The 22594-nt window shown below is 46.9% G+C and overlaps 6 protein-coding genes across 6 annotated transcripts; 2 read left to right on the top strand and 4 right to left on the bottom strand.

Annotated features, from left to right (window-relative positions):
* Positions 1-1439: 1439 nt before the first annotated feature.
* DFL_007971 (uncharacterized protein) lies at positions 1440-1820 on the bottom strand (the record flags this gene model as incomplete). The annotated part of the gene is made up of 3 exons (XM_067637634.1): positions 1440-1515; positions 1579-1649; positions 1767-1820. The coding sequence occupies 3 exons, from the start codon at positions 1818-1820 to the stop codon at positions 1440-1442; spliced, it is 201 nt and encodes a 66-aa protein (XP_067489131.1).
* Positions 1821-2177: 357 nt separating this feature from the next.
* Positions 2178-4926, bottom strand: DFL_007970 (uncharacterized protein; the record flags this gene model as incomplete). The annotated part of the gene is made up of 4 exons (XM_067637633.1): positions 2178-2330; positions 2415-4445; positions 4515-4801; positions 4881-4926. 4 exons carry the CDS (start codon positions 4924-4926, stop codon positions 2178-2180), a joined length of 2517 nt encoding a protein of 838 aa, XP_067489130.1.
* Positions 4927-5818: 892 nt separating this feature from the next.
* On the top strand, positions 5819-6771 carry DFL_007969 (uncharacterized protein; the record flags this gene model as incomplete). Its single annotated transcript, XM_067637631.1, has 6 exons — positions 5819-5835; positions 5908-6206; positions 6289-6330; positions 6411-6420; positions 6476-6491; positions 6550-6771. The coding sequence occupies 6 exons, from the start codon at positions 5819-5821 to the stop codon at positions 6769-6771; spliced, it is 606 nt and encodes a 201-aa protein (XP_067489129.1).
* Positions 6772-6994: 223 nt separating this feature from the next.
* Positions 6995-7823, bottom strand: DFL_007968 (uncharacterized protein; the record flags this gene model as incomplete). Its single annotated transcript, XM_067637630.1, has 3 exons — positions 6995-7017; positions 7075-7419; positions 7502-7823. The coding sequence occupies 3 exons, from the start codon at positions 7821-7823 to the stop codon at positions 6995-6997; spliced, it is 690 nt and encodes a 229-aa protein (XP_067489128.1).
* A 5690-nt stretch (positions 7824-13513) lies between these two features.
* On the top strand, positions 13514-14723 carry DFL_007967 (uncharacterized protein; the record flags this gene model as incomplete). The annotated part of the gene is made up of 2 exons (XM_067637629.1): positions 13514-14308; positions 14367-14723. 2 exons carry the CDS (start codon positions 13514-13516, stop codon positions 14721-14723), a joined length of 1152 nt encoding a protein of 383 aa, XP_067489127.1.
* A 4651-nt stretch (positions 14724-19374) lies between these two features.
* On the bottom strand, positions 19375-22294 carry DFL_007966 (uncharacterized protein; the record flags this gene model as incomplete). Its single annotated transcript, XM_067637628.1, has 2 exons — positions 19375-21840; positions 21911-22294. The coding sequence occupies 2 exons, from the start codon at positions 22292-22294 to the stop codon at positions 19375-19377; spliced, it is 2850 nt and encodes a 949-aa protein (XP_067489126.1).
* Positions 22295-22594: the final 300 nt, after the last annotated feature.

The following is a 22594-nucleotide window of genomic DNA, read 5'->3' as shown; positions in this document are numbered from 1 at the left end:
TTTGGTCCCAAACTTACCCGCTCGGCGCGGTGCTAACCCGAATCGGAAATAACGTTGTTTCTCAAAATGCAACATCCTACAACACAATAATCCGGTCTCGTAACCAAGTTTCAAATGTCAACTCCAACCCTCTTAAAGAAAGTGCGTGTAGGTATCGAACCCGCTCGGGGCTCTGCCCTCAAAACGATCTTTACAAAAAAAAAAAGGGGAATTCTCTGCCGCACGCTTGTACCTTTCCCATACATTATCAGAGAGTAAATATGACATCAGGAGCGGGAGTTGGTACCCGCGATATGACACTTCAACACTAACTCCAAAGGTTCCTACCCCTCATGAGGATATCAAACCCGCTCAGGGTTTCTACCCTCAAAAGACCGCCCTCGTGAAAAGCGGAAGATTCCTCCGTTTGTTTACAGTTGCCCAGAGCGTAGATCCATAAGCACGAGCAGTCACAAGTTTGCCCTCCGCTGAGCTGTCTTTCTTTCCTTTTCACTTCACTCCTTGATGCCATAGCATCGGGATACATACACGTGTCTCTTTCTTTTCACTTCAACGCCACCTCTAGCTTCGAGGCTACACTACCTCCTACTGATGTTATATTGTCGAGACATATATCATTATCTTTTTACAGGACACGTATTAACTATCATTACAACTTCCGTTCCAGCGGGTATCGCCGAGATAGATGCGAAATATCTATACACAAGGGGGCGAGACACCACTGTTGCGAGGGTTCGATGACCCCTTGCAACCAAATGAAAAGAGGATCCACATATTCGCATCGTACGTATCAGAATACGAAAGCAGGTTCCCATAAAACCCGCATGAATAAGCTTCTATCGGTGCGTAACTATAATCCTCCCCTCTCCCTCACTTTCATGTCCAGATTCTAAGAATCATTTTCGCGGCAGTGAGCTTGCCCTCGAGATAAACCATGAAGCGAAAAGGTTTTTGTTCTAACAGCGACTCGAAAAGGTTGGGTCGCCGTCAGCGTTTTTGTCATTACCATGTGCATACAGAAAACTACTTCCGTATCGACACGATGAGCATCACCGAAACATATAATATCAAGTGGATGATCGAAAACTATGATCCACTTGACTATTACCGGTACGATACTATACACTACCTATATCGCACCACCTTCTGACGGAAAGAAGACGTATATATCGCATACGACCGTCCACGGCCCTCGAGCCACGAAGTGGCGCTGTTATCAGCACACCAACGTAGGCTTCATGTTCTCCGAAATAATAATATTTTACCCCAGTATCCTGCATATAAAATCATTTCGAAACCGAAGGTCCAGCGTGGACTGCTTTCACCTACATCGATATATTTACCAGCCCCACCCCTAGAGTTATCCACGGATACGACATGTAACAGTTCAGACGCATCTTCTATGCAATCGACTGGCAATTGCGCCACGCGGCTCGACATCAAAGACGAACAATCGATCGAAGCCATGCCCGACGAGATCGACTATTCACGACGCGCGCGGAGAAGCTATAGTACCTATATGGATAGTTAGGCAACCAGGTTACAGACGGCCGACGCCTAGTTGGTGAAAAAACGTACCTGGCAAAGTTGTACATATGACGTTCCGTAGATGCCCCGGCTTCCTTTGACACCCAACGACGGGGCATACACTACTACGCCGAATATTGGTCGTATATTCTCAAAACCCAGTTATGACCCTCCGGAAGCCCCGGCTTCCCGATCGCTCCCTTCATTCTTCCCATGTACATATTTCACCTTTCACTTACCTCGTACCCAGGCCTGGTCGGCATTTCACTATGCATCGTTGGTCTCGAGAGCATGTTGTAGTAGAATCGAATGAAATTACATTTCAATCCACTAAAATTTAAATAGTTACATCCTATAATACCCCCACAATTGTACAAAAACCCTTAACTTCCCTCCTGGTTTTTTTTCTTCGAAATGGTAAAGAGTTTCGAAATTTTGCAACCCAACTGCTCCAAAAAAAAAAAAAAAAGTTAAGCTATGCAATGCTTTGGTGACCAAGACCAAGAAATGATAGTGACAGATCAAAGGAAACAAGTGGCGATCGGGGACAGCAAAAAAAAAAAAAAACAACGGAAACGACTGTAGTAAGTGTTCTATATGTACTTGAAAACCAGAAAGCTCAAAGGAAAAATTAAATATCCACAGAAGCCTCACTCATCCTTATCCCCCTCCTTCGTCACCTTCGTATACGTAAATGTCGAATAAGAAGTACCTTTCAACTGCCCCGCCCCCCCAACACTAAAATCTAAATCGCTTGCCTCCTTCGCACCCTGGATCCTCGCTCGTAATTCATGCTCGTCCTCCTGTGGTGAGTCGCTATTAGTAACGATTCCCAAAGTTCTGATGATCTCTCCCGTTCTTCCTTCAAGGACGCCGGGGTTCTTTACCTCTGCCTTTGGTATACTATTCGTTCTAGCGAGTCCTCTTTGGCCCCAGTGAGTTTCGTTAAGTCCGCCGGGACCATTGTCGTCATCGTAAGACCAACCGCCGTAGCCGGTTCGTTTCTTGGATTTGTTTGTGAGGGAGGTGGCGGTGGCTTCGGTCATTGAGGCGGTTACGTCGACGTCGACTACGGTGCTGACGTCGGCGGTGCTGGCGGCGCGGCTGGAGCGTTCGAGCTCTAGTTCTCGTTGTTGCTCTAGTTCGCGTTGGTAAGAGGAGTCTTCGATTCTACCGGCGACGCTGTGGGAACGTCCTGCATCTGTTTCTGAACAACCCCCAGCCCCAGCAGCCAATCCGGCTCCGACACCGGCTCCGACAGCCCCAGCTACGTAACCTTGACCGTAGTTGTTGTTCCCTTGTCCGTAACCAGCGTATTGTTGGCCGTAGCTGCTACCTTGTGCGTAACTGCTGCTTCCTTGCGCATAGCTGCTGGACTCGTTGAGGTGCGTAGAGCTCGAGAATTCGGATTGAGATTGATGGGAGTAGCCGAAATTCGAGCCAGTGCTGCCTTCGGCGATAGCACCGGCAGTGTACCCGGCCGCGAGCCCGGCCCCAGCGGCGAGGCCTGCCGTAGCAGCTACATTGCCTTGGCTGTAGCTAGAATTCTGCTCCCTCCTCTCTTCCTCGATACGTGTTGAGCTCGAGAATTCGGACTGGGATTGATGAGAGTGATCGATTCTTGAGCTGCTATTACCCTCCGCGGCAGCCCCGGCTACGTAACCAGCTGCTGCCCCTGCCCCAGCGGCGACCGCGAGGTTTCCGCCGCCGGTACTCTCCCTCCTCCTTTCTTCCTTAAGATGCGTAGAGCTTACGAATTCAGCATCAGATTTTGACCGTCCGGAATGGGAGCTACTGCTTCCAGCGATCGCACCGGCCGCAAGGCCAGCAGCAAGTCCGACACCGGCAGCGGCAGCCATGTGACCGTGGCCGTGTCCTCCCTGGCTACTGCTTCTCCTCCTGTCATCCTCATGATGAACGATATCATATCCAGTTTCGGACTTTGATCTTCCACTGGACTTCCTCGATTCATCGTGGTATGTGGAGCTAGAACCGGCTTCGTACTTGGATTTGGTGCTCTTGCGTTCGTGGATCGCACCGGCCGCCAATCCAGCCGCGAGTCCGACACCAGCTGCTGCAGCCAACCGACCAGTGCTATGACCGCTGTTCTTTCGTCTTTCTTCCTCGATCCTGAGCTCGTACCTCCTCCTCTCCTCTTCGCTAAGCTTGACATCGAACTCATCTTTCCTCACCATCTTAATCCCCTGATGGCTTCCTTTCCTCTCGTGTGTGACAGTCTTAGCATTAACCCTACCCCAGATGACGCTGCCTGCCAGCACACTGCTGAGTATATATGCCAAACTGATGGCTTCTTTGTTCTTATACCACCCGACTTTGCTAGCGGGGATAGCAAGATCGCAGACGTCAGCCAAAAGTTGGGTTACGATAGCGCCGGTCTTTGGTTTTTCCTCGTTCTTCGTTCCAGAGGTTCTAGCGGCATCGATGAAAAGCTTCTTACGCTCCCATTCAGCAGCATTGGCAAGACGGGCTTCAGCGGCGAGAACGGCGGGGTTGAGGGTTGGGGATGCTGCCGAAGAGCCACTCGATACCGGCGATGCCGCCGCTGGTAGTGTTCCGTGAGAATGGCGACGATGGTGGCGACGACGACGTTCGTCTTCCGAAGAACTGGAAGAGTCACTACTAGAAAAGGAACTTGATGAGTCGCTGCTGCTGCTATAACGGACATGTGCTGCATATGGAGTAGCCACGCCGACCGACGCTGCCATCGCAATTCTTTGGTGTTTGGCCCGTCTCTTCTCCCTCTTCAGTTGATGTTGTGCCATGGTAATTTCATACAGCTGGTATGCGGAGGCGAAGACGGAAAAGAGAATCGAGAAGAAATAGAACTTGTTTCCCTTGCGATTGGCGGAGTGGGCCCATTTCGATTTGACAACGTTGAGAACTCGCATCGTATGTAGCTATATTGGATATGGGTATCAGCCATAGAATCTCGAGGAAGGGCATTCAAAAGACTCATAGGTCCGCACAATTGTCACCGCTTCACTTGCAGCGTATACAAACGCACACGCCCATTTCCCAAAAATGAACCACTTTAACGGACCTCCCTTGGCACCTTTGCGTGCCTCGAGAGCTTTGAGACCGGCATCGAGGACGTAGAGGAATTTGACGACTTTCCTGGCAACGCTTAGTTCTTTAGATGTCTTGATGACTTTACACCTGGCACCGTGGGAGATCGATGTCATAGATTTGAAGGTTGGCGTTCCAGGGATCAGGAGAAGGCCAAGAAGACATTTGAGGATCTTTTCCATGCCCGCTATTTACAAAGCAAATGAGAGTGGATTAGCATTTCACGATTGAGCACAGGGGTTATTGTGAATAACATGAGTACTTACCAGTATTATTGGAAAAGCGGATAATGTTACCCGCGAGTTCACGCATTGCTACGGTGGTGGGAAGTTAGAGCTCCCCCGCTCAACCACTAAGACAAAAAAAACTCGTATCTCTAAATCGATGACGTTGTTTGTGATAATGATGATGTCGGTGATATGGTATTGTGAAAATGTTGATTTTGTTGTTGATATTAATTTCGGGGCACGCGCCCCCCCTGGCTTGAGGGCTGTCAGCAGGCGTCGTTGGACGCCTCACCGACGAGGCAAGATATTGAATTGATGACGCCTCTTGGTTTGTAGAGAGTGATGTGATGGTTGAATGATGTTTAGGAATGAAAAAGGAAAATGGAAGATCAAAAGAGGACAGACAGCTGTGGGTGAAGAAGCTAAAAGGGATGGCTGGGTGTCAATTGGCCGGTCGCGAGACTCAGCCAAGACCTGACAAGCTTCCGGTTCCAGGCGGACGGTTTCGTGAACGGACCCACTTCAGCCCGTTTCTGACTCGGTGGTTCCGAGAACAGGTCACGTTCGACCTTTGCGATATCCAAAAGGTGGATTCTATATGCACAATTTATAGATCTACCTATGAGATAGCGAGGACATTGGGTTGGCTTTTGTGATAAACTCCTGTGATAGATGGTCAAATCGGTTCAACGTTCATATATACTGAGTACTTACATAATACGGTGCAGTAACGAACTGAAGTCGGTGGGGAATGGGGACTAGCGAATGCGATGACGTACGAACTAGTCCCCAATCGAGATGTGGATAGTGCCATGTCTCGAAGTCGACATGGATGGTACATAGGAAGAAGACTTCGAAGAGAGCTTTGTGACCTTCCCGAAGTTGACCCTAATTTGTAAGGGCAGTTTTGACGGCCGAAAGTATCACGTGCCCGGATTGCACCACCGGACTGTCTTCCGCAGATGTATATCTGATAGATGCCCCGGATATCACTGTAACATTGCATCGTGGACCCCTCATAGACACCTCAACGGAAGGAGATAGACTCATACCATCATAAAAGTAGACATATTCCACTCCATAAGTACACAATGTCATTCGTCCAATTCCCGATCACATATCCCGCTCTCATCGAGGGTACTCCCTACGCAAACGCCCCTCCTCTACCCACAACAATACGACCAGACGGCAAATCTCTCGAGAACCCGCCATCAGAGTCGCTTTCTACTACGTACACCGAATTTCCAGATCCGTTGGACAAAAGACCCGGAAAGGCCGCGTTCGACGTTCATGTTTACTACCATGAGCCAAACAAGAAGCAGAAGGAGTTCGCGAGAAGTCTTTGGGAACGAATTCGATATGAGTGTACGCATTTATATATTTCCGTTTCACTTGGGAGCCAAACTATAGTATACCTTTGCTAAAGAACGTCTTCAAATTAATACAGTTCCCGAGCTAAGAGTCTACAGATTCTGGGAGAGACCGATCGGTATGTCTTTCCCATCTCAAGAAAACTAATATATATCAATTAACCTTGGCGACCTGATACTAACACCGAATATCTATTAGGTCCCCATTTGTAAGTACCAATGTTCCTCTTCTATACCAACCCGCTAACCCACAATGCAATTAAGGACCGCTATGTTCGAAGCAAGTCTTCCTTTTCCCGACCAAATATGTATAAAATAAACTACTAACCCAACCCAAGGTCAACCTCTTCACGCCGGCACAATTCGGCGCATTCATCCCCTGGCTCATGCTCCACCGAGGACCTCTAAGCGTCTTGGTTCATCCGAACACTGGTAACGAGCTACACGACCATACCGTCGGCGCCGTCTGGCTGGGCGAGAAGTTACCGCTCGACGTCAGCATTCTAGAGCTCAGGGAAGGCTCCGGCGTTAATGTTGTTGAAGGACCAAAGCTTTCCTAGTTCCCCAGAAAATACGGCCCTCGAATGGTTAGGGAGGATCGGGAGGATCTTTTTTACTCCAAATCATTTATACCGAACTCCATTAACAAAGCAACCCCAGAGCGGCGGTTTATTTCCATGATTCCCGAATATAACTCCGTTTATATGCATCCCAATAATCCATCCCATAAACCCTAGATGATATCAGGTATCCAAACATTACCTTCCCTATGCCCAAACCCCCTCACATCAACAACCTCCACACACCTAAACACCAAATCATTAGCCTCCAACCCCCACAATCATCAAGTGAAAGACACATACCCAGAATAATAGCACTGGTACCAGTAGTGACACCGATCAGCCACTGCAATGTACTGAACTTCACCGACTCCAATTGCGCCCTAGCCTGGCTCAACTCCGTTTCAATCCTCGTATCCGTCTCTTTAATCTTCAACTCATGCACACTACTCTCCTCCCTTATCCTCCCCTTTTCCAAGTTCAAGTCAAGTCTAACATTCGCTTGGGTACGGTTAATCTCCTCCCTAAGCCTTGAACGTAATTTATCAATCTCGGAGGTGAGGTGTTCGTATTGTGTGGAGGTTTGGAGGAGTTCTGTGGAGGAGGTCGTTGATAGATCGTGACGGAGTTTGGCGAAATCGACCTTTTCTATAATAAATTCAACCAAACCATCCCAACCAACCAACTTAAAAATCCATCGCAAAAAGAAAAAAAAGATCAAGATACTAACGAGCATAAGTAACCTTCTCCTGCTCCTCCTTCAACACCATCGACTGACTAAGATTCTGAATACTCTCTTCAATAGCATCACTCAAAACTCTCATGATAGCAACCGATTGCGTCTCCGTAAACCCCTCGGATTTAAGCCGTTCGACAAACTTGAGTGTATCAAAATGATGATCACGACGGAGTGGAGAGGTACTGCTGAACCCTCGGGTGGAGGCGGAGGGGTATAAGAAGTGGAGGAGGGGTTGCGAAGTGGGGCGCACGAAGACGGCGGATAATGCTCTGCGCGAGGTCATCAGGGACGGTAGATGGCGGGGAGACGGCATTGTCGGAGGGTTTGTGATAGCTAGAGGTTAGCTATCATAGGAGGATTGGTGATGTGGAGTTTGAGGTTTTGAGGTTTTGAGGTATAGGAATGTTGAACTTGAAGTAGCTGCATGTTCTCGTGGTGTCGGCCGGTTGGCGATATCGCGTCACGTTACTACGAGCCTCGGCACAAATCCAGCCAGATGGCGGTCGCAACACATCAACACAGCCACATATCTCTGGCCACAGCACCAGCCACAGATGCTCCTCGTATTCTATATCTCCAAGCATGATGAGCCCTAGTTCATGATATGTCATCATGGTACCGGTACTCATCGAAAGAACTACCCCAAGGCCCGGGCACTTTCACTCTTGCATCCTTATTTTCAAATTACCCTAACTTCGTTGCCTATGCGTCGAATACTCACCTCAACCTCCATTCACAACGACACCCACAGCCTCATAATGGCAATGTCGTAAGAATCAAGAATTTGTCACTATTCCAAACCCTCGACGCCCTCAAACGGCACAGCGTTCCCAAATCCAGAACCCCCACTTCCCCCACCAAAAAATCTCACAATCCCAAAGTAAGTGCGTACCTATATCCCTTCACCTATACCCTACCCCTCCATCTATAGATCTACCCTGTTATGCATCAATAGCATTATTCCGTCGTTTCATCTCTGCATCTCAGTGTGCTTCAACCATGCACCTCGGCAAAGCAAAATTCTTTTTACGAGATGCAGGTAAAGACCGGGATAGGATATTTCACCGGGGATGGCAAACGGCATATTAGCCGATGCACATGCCTTTTTTATTCATGTAGCAAATGTATGCACTGTAGGCTTCTTCCGTGCATGAGGTATGCAGGACGGGGAAAGAACGATGCGAGCACACCACCCCCCGGGATGCTGTCGCTTGGTGGCACAGCGTCGGGGTTGGCGTTGATTTTGTTGTATTTTGACGTGCGGTAGGCTAGGGACATTGTGCCAAGACACGGACGGGTATGTATCATGTAGGAAAGATTATATCTACCTCGGGTTTTTTGGGATTGATACTATTAAAAATCAGAGATTGAAATATCTAAATTGAGGTTATTTAATGCGGGTGTGGGATATTTCTTTGTAGTGCATCGCTGGGATGGAATCGAATGACATTTCGAATCGTCGGGATCATGATATCAGCTTCGTATCCTATACACATTCTCTAGCCGGTATCGCGATATAATTAGCACTTCCCGGGGGTGCAGTAAGGGAATCAATTGACGCATCATTTACACTGGCACTCCAAATCACCATTATCCCAGATGCCCGAAACCGTTAATTAACCAAAATCTTCCAATTCACACCGATTAACTACATCATGCATGCGCATGTTCCAACCTCACAATTACAACTACATCATGTATGTATGAGACCCCGGATCTAATGCACAGCGATAAACCACCAAATAACTACACATAACATTTCGACCCAAGTTATACCTCAATCCCAATCCCAAGCCTACGATCCAGACCAAAAAACCACATGTGCACAAGGTCATCCAACTCCCCAACATCCAATTCAATCCAACGATAACATTTATTAGAGACAGCCAAAAACATGAACCGTCTCATCCGGCGTATTCGCCATCCAACAATACCTTGTTTGTTGGATGGTTCGGTAGTACAGTGAAGGAATATCGGCAAAGGTGGTTGGGGTTTGACGCGGGAGATATACATCTCGATTCAGATGTATTGAATAAACTGATGCTTGTGAGACGATTTGAAACTGTATTTAGTGATACAATGTGGTCATGTACCTTGTATGTTACTGTGGATCTTTTGTAGTATTGTATAGTATTGGCATATATTAAGGTAACTAGGGGATTACCACTGCTGTCTACTAGGATATGTCGATCCAGCTAACGGATTCATTGAAAGGCGTAGGTGGCCGAGTGGTTCTCCACCTGCGCCATCTGCATGCCCATGCATTGTTTTACTGTTTTGTTTGGTTGGTATTGTAATACTGTGCTTCGTTTTTCGGAAAAAGAAAGAGCTCTCACACCGACGAGAGGGCTGATATGGTGAGCACCAGGTATCATAATTCTAACGTCGACGTATACATTCCTTACCGTACCTCGCCGTGACAAATCAAGTTTCAAAACCTTACATCGCCTGAGGCATGCAAGGCTCTCTCTCATGAAGTTTTAGATATCTCCTGCCTTGAGAACTAGCCCTGGCTCGATGGAAGCTGTCATGACGAGTTCATTCAATCAAGAGGCGAAGCTATAGATTGTCAAAGCTCCAGCTTCCCTGTCAAAAAGACCCTATAGCTATTCTTAGTTTCTCAACATCTCAATGTATATACCTCCAGATCCCGTGTTTTATCAAATTAATAGCTCTAGTGAGCTGGCAACCCGGCAGGCATATGGTCATGATGCGGGACTGATTCAAAAATCCCCACAGCGAAGCAAAACCATCCTATCATACCTATGAAATCAAAATCATGAGACCGTTCGAGTCATACCTAAAGCATCCGATCCTCTTAATACTCCCTGAATTGCCGGCCTCCCATTCACGAACAAGGCGGCCTAGGGTGTACAATAAGTTGTGATCAACTATTGGCGCTAAACTAAAACTACCTGCGCGGAAACCAAATGCACGAACTATCAATACGACTCAAACACCAAAAATTTGCCAAAAGGCAGCTTGAAACTTTTGCACATCTTGAGACCCATGGGTCCAATACCCGGGTTCGATTGATATTGACATTCGCCTTCATGCATAAGGCTAGCTGGAAGGATACGCTAGGCAAACGTTGGAACTCGTGGCAATTCTAGCTTCCAGCCGTTAAAATCGAATTAACATGGGTGGTATACGCAAGTCTTCGACTTCGCCATTCTTAAATTTCGAGCTGTCATTGTCATTGCCGTCGAAGAATTGTGGCGAAGATTAGTGGCGAAGTCCTTTCATAATCGAGACGCTAGCGAATTATATCGCGACGTTGGGCTCCTTCAGCTTAGGAGCTTCAAGAGCTCAGTTCAAGAAAGCACAAAACACTTTCCGTTTCTTCAAATCACACCCGAGATGTTTCTTTAAAAAGAAAAAAAATTAATTAAAAATGCCGACGGATATTAACAGTGGCAGATGAAAAGAAACATCAATACATTGAAAATCGAAAACTTTTTCTTTCTAAAGAACTCATCTTCTAGAAGCACCAAGCCTGGGCACAGGCGGTTACTTTGCCAATCTCACGAGAATGTCACAAATTGCGTTGTGTCAACAGGCGCTGCGAACTTCTACTGGCCACCAAGACCTAGCCCGAAAAAATTGGCCGATAAGTATTGTGCAGGGGTCGGATTCAGGGATCCTAAGAGGGAGAGAGAAAACCTGATGGCTCCACTCCGGAATTAATTCTGCCTTTGGTAAGTTGAGGAATCCATGAACAAGCTTTGATGATTGGTGCTATTCTTGGAGTTAAGCTTAAAATATCAAAAAATCAGTTCTCCTCAACTAATGGATAAAAAGGAAAATCTCTCGATGAAGCATGAAGATTCTAACTCTGGGCTGAAATGGCAAATAGTTCTGTCAAGATCACGACCATGACTAAAAGAAAGAAAGAACATTCTAATCAAGCCAGGTAGATATTCCGGTCGTCTACGGCCAAAGGGCATCTTCGGCGGCGGATGGCCGGTGCATGAAATTGCTAATGCATGAAAGTAGTGCGGGCAAAGATGTTATCTCGCCAGATTTCCTTAACTTACATAGAACGCCACTATCTGCGGTGCAGCTGCGCTACGCACGAGTCAGGAAAATAAAGCAGTGTAACGAATCCCCGGTCGAGTGCGGGCCTAAAAAGAGGGATTTGAATTTTGTCGTAAACCCCCCCACTTCTTTGCATACGACGAAACATCTTGGACATGAACACTTAGGATCACAGGATAAAAAGTTGATACATATGGCATATGAAGATCACATTCTAAAGTAATAGTATGTGTAGCGTGGCCGTGTAGCCTCACGTTTAACTATATTTAGGTCTTGGATTCATTATTCGAGTCGGGTCGTCTAGAAGGAATAATATTCTAGTGTTCAAGAGCAATGACATCAAAGGCCCTAGGGAGGCTGGGGTTTGTCCAATGCCGATGCGATTGTGGTAGGTTGGCAATTGGGAAACCTCTCGCCTGATGATGCCAATGATTTGCATACCGAACAAAATGTTTTCCAATGAACGGTAAAACCAAAGACACTCTCTGCACCAGAGCTCATGGCGTGTGGAGAGGGCAGCTGTAATGCAACATGTATCACACTGCTGCAGAGTTCTTGCTTGCCATGACCCGATGTCGAAAAAACCGCAGATGTGATGACAGATTCTCCTCAAGAAATCATGACACCACCTTTCCCAATTACCAAAGCGATGAGCGCCTGGAAAATATGAGCCGTCTTCATCGACGACTAGAAAAACACATGGAAACTAGAAAGATGGCTAACAGCGCCATCATGGGTTTGGTAATTTCTACTCTTTCTCGATGCCAACAAAGTCCGCTCTGGAAAAAGAACGAAGTCACGATTTCCGGCGCAGAAAAGCCAAACTTTCTCGGCGAATAAGAAATGTTATCTGGACGGGAGGAGCAGCCTTGGCCTAACGAAAATTCCCCACACCCAGGCTCGGACCCACAATTGTTCGGTTCGCACGGGCAATGAAGTCGAAGGACAGGGCCCACTAGCCAACCACAGACGATGTCGGCCTGCAAGGGTAGAAAAGTTGGCATGAAGGCCATTCAGCGAATCAGAGCCCGTTCACCAACCAGCCAGGATGTCCTCCAAAAAGCCCGTTCCCTGTCGCTTTCCCTTTTCAGGCTTAAGGCGCTTTTCTGGCCATCTTATCATAAATCTTCAGGCCCCTCATTCGTCGGAGTGGTGCACTCTGACCTGGGCGCATCCCTCCACAGCGCGAGTTTTTAGTTGGGCGCAAAGGACCCAAGAGAGACACAATGGTCATCTGCAGGCAGCGTGAGGGTCCAGCCAATGAACAGCTCCCCGGAAGTGGGCCTGTTTGCTTTGCGAGCCAACCGTAGCCTCCATGTTGGCGCCAGAGAATCCAATGGGCCACCATTCCACCTGAAAATACATCTGGTTCTTCATGCTCTCCGGCCCAATAGGCCATTTAACGGGATCGTACAGAAGAAAGCTACGGCAAGGAACCAGGAACAAAATTGCCTTTTCATGGACCTCGTCGCTTACATATAATGATAGATGCCTGGCTCCAAAAATAACTTGCCCATATACTCCTCATCATCCGCTCCTGTGACTTCTTGATCTCTCTTCCTCTTTTTCTCCCGAGCATACCGATCTGACTTCCAAGCATACACTGACAATTCAAAGTTCCTCTTGACGACCTGAACTTTGGCCAACATTTTCGCTTTTCTATTCTACTATCGCCTTTTCGAGGTTTAACGAAAAAAAGAAAGATACTTCAAGGAAGAAATATTGCGGGACAGTCTTTCGGATAGAAGTTTATATCAACCTCTCCGAAAAGGATAGCTTCTCTTTCTCCAATCACTCTAGTGAATTATATTCAATAGCGTTCTTCAGAGAAGACGCATTTATCCTTTCCCATTATTATTACAACAGGTTCAATCTTGAGCGCAATTTTATAGCCGCCCAAGGTTCCAACATCCCCAAACCCTTCAAAAAGGACATTTTTCCTCCTTCTCGAGGATACTAATACCAATGGACTCCAACCGCCCAACAACACCACTACGCATTCATCAAAGGGAATCAGTCAGTGTAGACTTTTCCGCTCCAGTTTCAGGAATGGGTAACTTCAGAGAAAGCAGGATCAACGCTATGGCTTCAACTGAAGCTAAGCTTTCTGAGAAGAAGGGGTCTGACAGCAGACCCGGCACTTCTTTGAGCAATGTTAGCAATGTGAGCAACAAGAGACCGAAGACCACCGCTTTCGTCCTCCCAGAGGACGACAATGAAGATGCCGAAGCAAAGAAGCAGAGGATCGAGGAACGTGAAAAACATGTCAAGGCAATCATGGAGAAAGATATGAAGATCAAGTTCAGAATCAGAGCTGCTAAGCTTTTCCTACGATTCCTCAACTTCGGCTGCTCTCTTGTCGTATTGTCTCTCGCCGCATCCAGCTTCGCAATCTTCTTCGCAACAAAGCATTTAGCCAACAGAAACAACCTTCCTCCATGGGCTCCTCAAACCGTCCTCTGGCCTACCTATGCTACCCTTGCCATCGCCTGTGTTTCGCTCCTCATGGCTATTATCGTTCTCATTTCGTATTGGAGAGGCGGTCACGAAAAGGCCGAATCTGCTAGTCTTTGGTTCACTGCTTTCTCCGTCTTTGGCTTCCTCTTCATGATCATTCTCTGGGCTGTTATCGCTGGTACGATCACCAATGCAAGGAACACCAACGGCGGAAATGATATGTGGGACTGGGCATGCAAGGACAACCAGCGAAAGGAACTATTTCAAGACGACGTCAACTACGACCTCGTCTGCAAGCAATTGGTATGTTTTCTTTTCACCTCACGACTTATTTGATATAAATATCTAACTGTATACATAGGACTGGACCCTTGTCTGCTCAATCATCGAAATCGTCATTGAGTCCCTCGCCATCATCCTCTACGTTGCTGCTTTCTGGCGATACGCCTCTAAGTCCAAGCTCCGCAAGTCGATGGATCTCCGTGACCAGGCTCGTCATGAACTCTACCTTCGCAAGCTTGCTGATGGTGATGACGATGTCTACCGCCCAACTGAACACGAAATGAAGACAACTACAGACATCAACCTCGCTGAACGTGGATACTCTATGTACATCCAGCCCTCCACTGTCGCCGTCGGCGCCCCAATCATCGACCCAAACTCGGGATTGGCTATCGATCCTCACACCGGTGAAGCCACCAAGCCACCAAGCAAGTAAATTGTTTGATGACTTGATCAATTAAAGCTTTAGTTTTCCTTTCACCGTCTATCCCTAATTTAAACGAGGATTCACGAGTTCCTTTTCCTTTTTCTTGAACATAGCCAATTTCCTTTATTCTGTACAGGTGGATACCCATTGTCTTTTTTTGCCTTTGTTTTAATGTCCCATTTACCGAAAGTTATGGCGACTCGCGGATAACTACGACTCACGTCTCTCATCTCGCCATACCTAGTGTGCATAGGATTGCGCCTTTGTGTATGTGTTTCTGTTCCTTTGGTAGTACTGGTTCGATGTACCCATATAGTCAGACCTTGGATTCCTTTTAATTTCTTTGGCTTCCTTATCTAGACACTGAGCACGCTCGATCTAGATATTGATGTCACTTTCTTCTAATATATCCTATCATTAATTTATATTTCATTAACAATCGTTGGTTCCTGTCCTTTTGCAACTCTGGTGTCACTTAGCAAGTAAAATATCTCAATTGACGTTCTGGTTTTTGTTTTGAAGATTTCGTTCCTGACTTCCTTACGCTCCTTTACTAAAGAGTGATTTTGAAAACCTCATGGTGTCTTTAGAAAGGAGCTAGACGATGCAGATTGGCTTTCAAACTTAAGAACTTAAGCTCGAGAGGGGTTTGACAGCCAAGTCTAATGTTCGACTTCTGAGGGAGAACAGGAACCTGCGTCTGCTCTAGCTCCGATATATTAGGGCAATGATAAATATAAATATTGGAGACGAAAATTCGAAGCTTAATAGTAAGGAACCTTCTATAGCCCTATCACGGCGAAAGAATTGACGTGCTATAACGTCTAACGGTCGCAAAATTCGCCAACGGCATACCTGCATATGTTCCACAAACGCTTTGCGAGAAACCTGGTTGACATGGTCAAGGCCTTAAGGTCTCGACATCTCCTTGCCGTAGTTAATAGCTAAGTACTCTCTACTTAAGTATATACACTTTTACTGTCAGTGAACGTTCATGTCCCGCTATAGCGCTACCTAAATCAATTACACAGCGATACCCCCACAAATATTAATATCATTTGCGTCGGCATGGCTGCCTTCCTAAACATCCCCACGTCCGATGCGTCGACGCACAAACCTGTTAGGCATCCCGTCCCTGACATGTAGCTGTAGTACCTCGCATTTGCAACCCCCAAACTTTCAACCGAGTAAACTGGGGCAAGGTACCACAAACCTAGCAGTTCGTCCAATCTATCCGCTATCTTCCCGGACACCAACGTCCATCCTTCAGGAACCAACCACAGCCAAATGCAGCCCGCCGACAACGCAAAAAGAGCCCGGTAGACGGTATGTTTTTTCGACGAATGAGATGTTTCGATTTGCCGCCTGACAAACATTACCCTTTGTTTAGCCCGTGGAGTTTACCTGAGGACGAGCGGAATCGATGCTAGATGTAATAACAGCTTGTGAGTTTCCTAATAATAGTCTTGTTAGCTCGCGGGTTGCAATTGCTTGCATCGCCATTATCCGTCTCCCTCACTTCTTAGTTTGCGAATCGGAAAGCTTCAAAGAGGGGAAGTGGCCCAATTATTGTTATAATATCGCAGAGTTTGGCTTACAAGAGTTAGATTCCCACCTTTGTCAGCAGTGAACATGTGATACTGTCGTTTTTACGATTGGTTCTCAGGAACCGACGGTTAGGTCCGGCCGTTTCAATTTGCAAAAACTTCTTGAAAATCCTAGTAGCCTTAACATGTTTCTCTATATCTCTTTTGGTTTTGTCGTCCGAATGACACTGTTAATGTTTTCCAGAGCCAACTTTTCCGCGTTGCACAGGAAGGTATTTTTTCTTTTAAAACTGTAAAGACTCTGCCCTAGTAGCAGGGTGTGAGGAAATGACATGTCGTGCGAGTGCGAGTGCGACTCGAGGAGCGCTCGATACATGGCATGAGTTCCCTTAAGAAACCCGGTACGTCAGAACCCCACAATTAAAGGTAATTCTCGTATTCGCCTTTTGAAGACGGGACTAAAAATCCTTAACAAGCAACTGATGTTATCTTGGGTATATCTATTCTATCGTCTATTACATTTACTGATGCAACCTCACGATTCCAGGCCACAGCCCTAGTATGGTTTTTCATGATTGCCAACCTGAATGGCCACTCAACTTGCCAACCTAATTTTATTTTTGAGGTGTAAGCTGAAAGCAGCACACATAGCACATGCATGCAGGGCTTCCACAAATTCTCGTTGACTCCCACATGGGCGTCTACAGTGACAATGGCGGTTTTGTATTTCCTTTTTTTTTGATAGAGAGGGCGCTACGTCGCCAAAAGGAGATCTACGTAAGATTTGATCCGATCATACCGTCAAATTCGTATCTTTGCATAGACGCCATAATATATTATGGCGTTGGACACGAAACACTTTGTGGTTTTGTTTCTTAAATTGGAATATTCAACGTCACAATTGCAAATAGTTAGATCCCGATTGAAAAAATTCAAATTGCAAGGTTGAACAGACCCAACACCGAAGAACAAGACGTTTTTCGAACCGGAAGTCCCCAACCACCTCTTTTTTTTGGCTCCAATCAGCTGATTTTGTGCGTATGCATGTAGTTCAAGGTAACCTGGAACGTGCATACCGTTTGTAGTTCGTCGGTTGTATGTAAAAAAAAGAGACGTCGGGAAGATTCACCCAAGATATCGAAAATGCCAAAAGTTGACATGGTCGCACAATTATATCCGCGGGTGACCCACAGAACGGCCGGATCGACGGCCAGGAATACCTAGTCAGTGCAATCTTTTCAACTTCAAAATCTTGGGACATGCAGGAGAGACCCATTCCGACGTCCGAAGTCTAGCATGGTACATTTGGCTCAGCCAGCGGATGTTGATCATGAAGCCCTTCCGGTAGAATTATGAACTTGTGTAGCCCTGACCTCGGTAATCCCATAAATCAGATCATGTCGAGAGGGCCAAAGCCAACCGTGCAACTCCAACAACATAGATTCGGTCGAACGTGTTGCCGATGCCTATGAGTGATATTGATTGATTGATATTAACCGTCAAGCCGTTATATTGCCAAGTCTATGGAAAATTCTAAGGATGCCCATGGTCAGTTAATCGATCCCCTTGATTCTTCTTTTCCCTGGCCCTTTCACGGTAACCTAACCGTCCCGTGACAGGCATTACCTCAATTAAAGTATGGCTGTGCTCAATCAATTCGTTATCGTCCTCATCAATGTGCCTCATGTTCAACTATTTCCCAGCCTTAGTTATAATATAATCTGGGTGTAACCGAAAGTCACCCTAGGCCCTGGCATTCAGGCACCTAAATTCCGACGTATGCTCGTAATATCACCCCTCCTCACTACATATGTGCATAGTTAGATGCACAAACTTTTTCGTATCGCTAGGATCTGATCCGTGGATAGTACGGGAGTACGCAACTAGCCTAAATCCTGAACGATTATCCGGCGTTATATATTGATCGTAGATATATCCGGAATGCAAACAATCGACGTGGACCGTGCGCAGGTTATCGTTAGCTTCGGAAGAAGAATGTGGAGAAAGATCATACCTAATATATGATAAATCCGTTAATAAATAATGCAGAGTAATTGGCTTCTCGGTCTTAGTGTGGGGATCACCATGTAGCTAAGATAGATCCAAAGGAGCCGTTAGAGAATAGAGCAAGGATAGAAGGCCAGGTTTCAAAGGTTGTGGGGTTTCTTTTGCTTATGGGGACTGGGTATCGATACTTCACAATATAGAACCCCTTCGGGCATAGGCGATCGATCGGAACATACCATCAATGTCTAGCGTTTGAGGGCCGAAAATCTTTGTTGGAGGTTGGCCTCGATGCTGTCAATCAAAACCGTCGTCGGGAACCCACCCTCCGTAGCCAGGTGCGTCAAGTACCACGAGACCAAAAGTTATGATCATCGGGAATACGGCCGTTGGACAAAACACTGTCAGATTGATCCATAATATATACAAAAGTAGTAGATGTAATATGCAGGTTGGCAAAAATAGGGATTCAAATAGTCGACCAAAAACAGAGTGGTATTGTGAGACAGAGGCAAAAAGGTATGAAGCCCAAACTAGATCCATCGGTATAACAAACCCGGAACAAAAACCCAAATCATATATCAAGAGACGCATGTTAAAAAGCAAAATAAAAAACACCCTTTATAGCTCGCGCTATTATCGACGTCCCTCTGTAGGTGCTAGTCTTTTTTGAATCCCACTGTATATACCGCTAATTACCCAGATATCACAACTATCTTTTTTGTTAAATTTTGGGGGTCGTCGTACTAGTTAGTATCTTGTTCCAAGCCGCCAGTGCATAGAAGGAAACCCCAGATATATAGGATAGTCGTCATGAGAAGTAAAAAAGAAAAATGATCAATTATACAAGAAAACATAGGCCAGAATAAGTGGCAGGGGCCAAAAGAGAAGATAAAGCTCGCTGAAAATGCATGACAAAGATACGCAAACAGACATTGGCAATGCAAAGAATCATAACGCCACCAAAGATGAATGCTTGGGGGTAGAAGTAGAGGGTTGTGTATGATGGGAGTCGATATGTGCAAAGAGAAACGTAGAATATGAACAAATGAACAATAAAAAAAAGGGAAAGCTGTGATGTAAAGTGGGCTCTAAAGCTACCATCTATTTTACATCATCTTTCCGTTGACCTCGACTTGGAATCCGGATTTCTTTTGCTTGATGGCTTTAGCAAGCATAAGCTCCCTCATCCAGTCGATACGCTCCTCTCGACTAGAGACAGCAAAGTGGTGTTCTTTCTTTTGTTCGCCAACTTTCTTAGCATCCTGGTTGGGAACGAGTTGGAAGTGATACATGCCGTCCGAGTCCTTCTTAGATCCGGTCTTCAAATTCTTAAATTTGTTTGACCCAGCGGTGGTGCATGTAACGCTGTAGTCATCAATTTCGATTGTCGCGAGGACATCACGACTGCTGGCTGTTTTGTAGACTGTGAGTTTAGTGCCACGAAGCTCAACGCGATGGGTAACCCATTCGTTGCGCAAGAAATGGTTGGTCCTCTTCTTCATTTCACCTGTGAATACACGCTCGCTTGGGGATGCGGGAGCAGATCCATGGCTAGAGGTATCTTCCCATTCTGCCTCTTCGTTGACAGTATCGATCAAAGATTTTCCAAAACTTGGTGGCTTCTTGCTACTACCACTGAAGGAAGGTTTCCGGCTGATGCCAGAGACTGAGTTTGAACGGAATGCACTGCTGGTCTGGGATGGCTTGGGGCTTGCCACGGAAGCGGATCGGACCAATTGGGGAGGGGGGTGGTTTTCCGTTCCGAGAGGTGGGCTCGGGGCAGTCGATGATCGCAAAAGTGGTGGAACTGGCCTGGTAGCGACCGGTGGTTGTTGCGGTTGCATAACTTCTGGGGGTTGATAATTTCGGACGTCTTCCGTATTGCGGGGTGTGAAGCCAGCACTTGCCGGGCCTGGTGCCACAGCCTCATTTGATAATTGTAATGCGCGAGGCTTATATCTATCAAAGGTTCTAAGCGAGGTGCTCCTCTGAACTGCTTTCGTCATTGGAGGAGGCTGTGACTTGATCGAATAAGTGCCATGAGGTGAGACAGGGCTCTCACTCTCACGGGGCATCTCATTTTTCAGATTCGAGGGAGCTCGTTCTTCCAATCTCTGCAAGTGCTGAAGTGTGATGAACTTGTTCACCTGTTCTTGGGCAGTCAATGCGCTGACTTTGCGGAGTTCATCAGCCTTCAACTTCATATCTCCCCGGTCCGATGGGCTCAACACATCACTGGAAGCGCAAATCGAAGGCGCCCATGGGCTTTTGGCATGGAAATCGTCATTGTCCCATCTTGGGGATTCAGCCTCAAGCATTGAAACACGCTTACCCTTCGTTAGGCCAAGAACGGAAGGTGCGGCAAATATTTCAATGGAAGCAGACACGGGCGAGATCGGAGTCGAAAGGCGCTTGCTGACTCTCCTCTTGGCAGGATTTGGCGCTGTGAACCGAGGGGCAGGCTTATGCCTTCGGCCTTCGTGCGAAGGTGTGTGGGAAGACTTGGACTCAGCTGAATTCAAAGCTCTGGGGATTGCAAGTGCAGAGTCTGGAATGATGATGGAAAGACCGGTTGGACGACGCTTCTCCTCCATTGGAGGTGGGGAGTACGAGTCGTGGTCGCTGAAATCATCGACTTCCTCAATTTCGTCCTCGCTTTCAGGCTCGGGAGGAGCAGAAACTTGAAGTCTTGGGCGGTGCTGAAGCGAAGAGACGTCTGTGCTGATTCTTAGGACAGGGGCATGCCTTCGAGGGTTGGGAGCAGATGGCCTGCTAGTTGATACAGTGTTGGAGCGAGTGACAGTAGAAGGGCTTGAAGCATAGGAGGAAGGCGACACAGCAGAGAGGTTGGGGGAATGGCGAAATTTTGATTCTCGAGATTTTCGAGATGCATGCCTCGAGAGAAGCGGTGGAGAGTGAACAGAGCTAGCATCGAAGCTAAGCTCCCTCTTAGGCGACGAGCCTGATACTATTGGTGATTTCCGAAGGTGGTTGAGTTCGGACCACAGTTCAATACGCTTTCCGAAAGATTGGATATCCAGCTCCTTCAAATCCTCCCACTTAAGCTGCATGAGAATAGCTCCAGAGATGTCATTCTGACGGAATTTCTCAATGAGGGTCTCTTCGAATCCAAGATCAGCCATCCAGGTGCAAACTTGCATCGGGGACCAGTTCTCGATTTCAGACTCTTCAATGTCATGAAGGGCTATCGACATGGCGCTGACAGGCCTTTCGTTGACATTGACTTCAACCGGGAGGCTCTGCATAGGAAGAACCGGTGGGACCTGAAGAAGACTATGCTGGGACCCAACCGGCGACTTCCTAGAAGAATAAGGGCTCGGATATGAATTTTCGCGGACTGGAGAAATTGGTGACAGGTAATCGTCGTCCAAGTGTTCTTCGCTCTGGTACGGCTGTAGGAACATCGTGCTGAATAAATGAGGCCCGCGAGGACCAACGGTCGTTCTCTTCATGCTCATTTGCATTGGCTGTTGTGTTCCAAAGTCCATGGCCAACGGAGGAGTGGTCGGAGTCTTTGCTTCGTCGCACGAAGATGCAGTTTTCATTCCATCCTGCGGTTTCCATATTATCATTAGCTTTTAGGTGGAGTTTGAGAGATATCAATCCCGAGAAAGCACTCACAGATCCAACAGAATCCCTAGCGGCACCATCTGACAGCCAATTGTTCATCCTAAGTGCCTTATTGTATAAGCTATCTTCGGGTACGCCTCTCCCAGGTTCGTATTCGTTATCTTCGCCCTCGTCCTCCTCCCGAATATCATCAATTATATAATCTTCCTCCTCTGCATCCTCCGGAAGCTCCATGTTGTCATATGAAGAATATCGGTAGCTTGGCGCCTTCGAGAGCCTGGCGTGCGACATTTGATGTACTATTGGATCCTCGAAGTCTATGGATGATGCGATCGAAGTCGCTTCGGATAATGGGCGTGGAGTCTTCCGACTCTCCATGCTTACCAGGGGTGGTAAAACGGATGAGTGGAGATACTGATGCTGATGGTACGACATCTTGGATGCTCTGTAAGGACTGTGATTTGTGTCTATAGTTGCTGGCGACAATGCCGCTTCCCTAGGGAAGTCGAGCCACGGCGGACAATGGCAACTCGATATATACTTCTATATCTGAAAATCAGATACAAACTGGTAACAGGTGCGGAGGCCGTGCGTCTGTAATGTTGGTTATTGTTAGAGTTAGAGTCTCAGTTGAACCGACTGTTATCTAACAGCTGTCAACACCCGTCCACGTTAATATCTGACAGTTTGTAGTTAATGCTGCAACTGAGGCGTGATGCGTATAAAAAAAACCGG

This window comes from Arthrobotrys flagrans (assembly GCF_004000055.1).
Source record: "Arthrobotrys flagrans strain CBS H-5679 chromosome Unknown unitig_8, whole genome shotgun sequence".
NCBI classification, from domain to species: domain Eukaryota; kingdom Fungi; phylum Ascomycota; class Orbiliomycetes; order Orbiliales; family Orbiliaceae; genus Arthrobotrys; species Arthrobotrys flagrans.
This window is presented reverse-complemented; position numbering and strand designations above follow the sequence as displayed.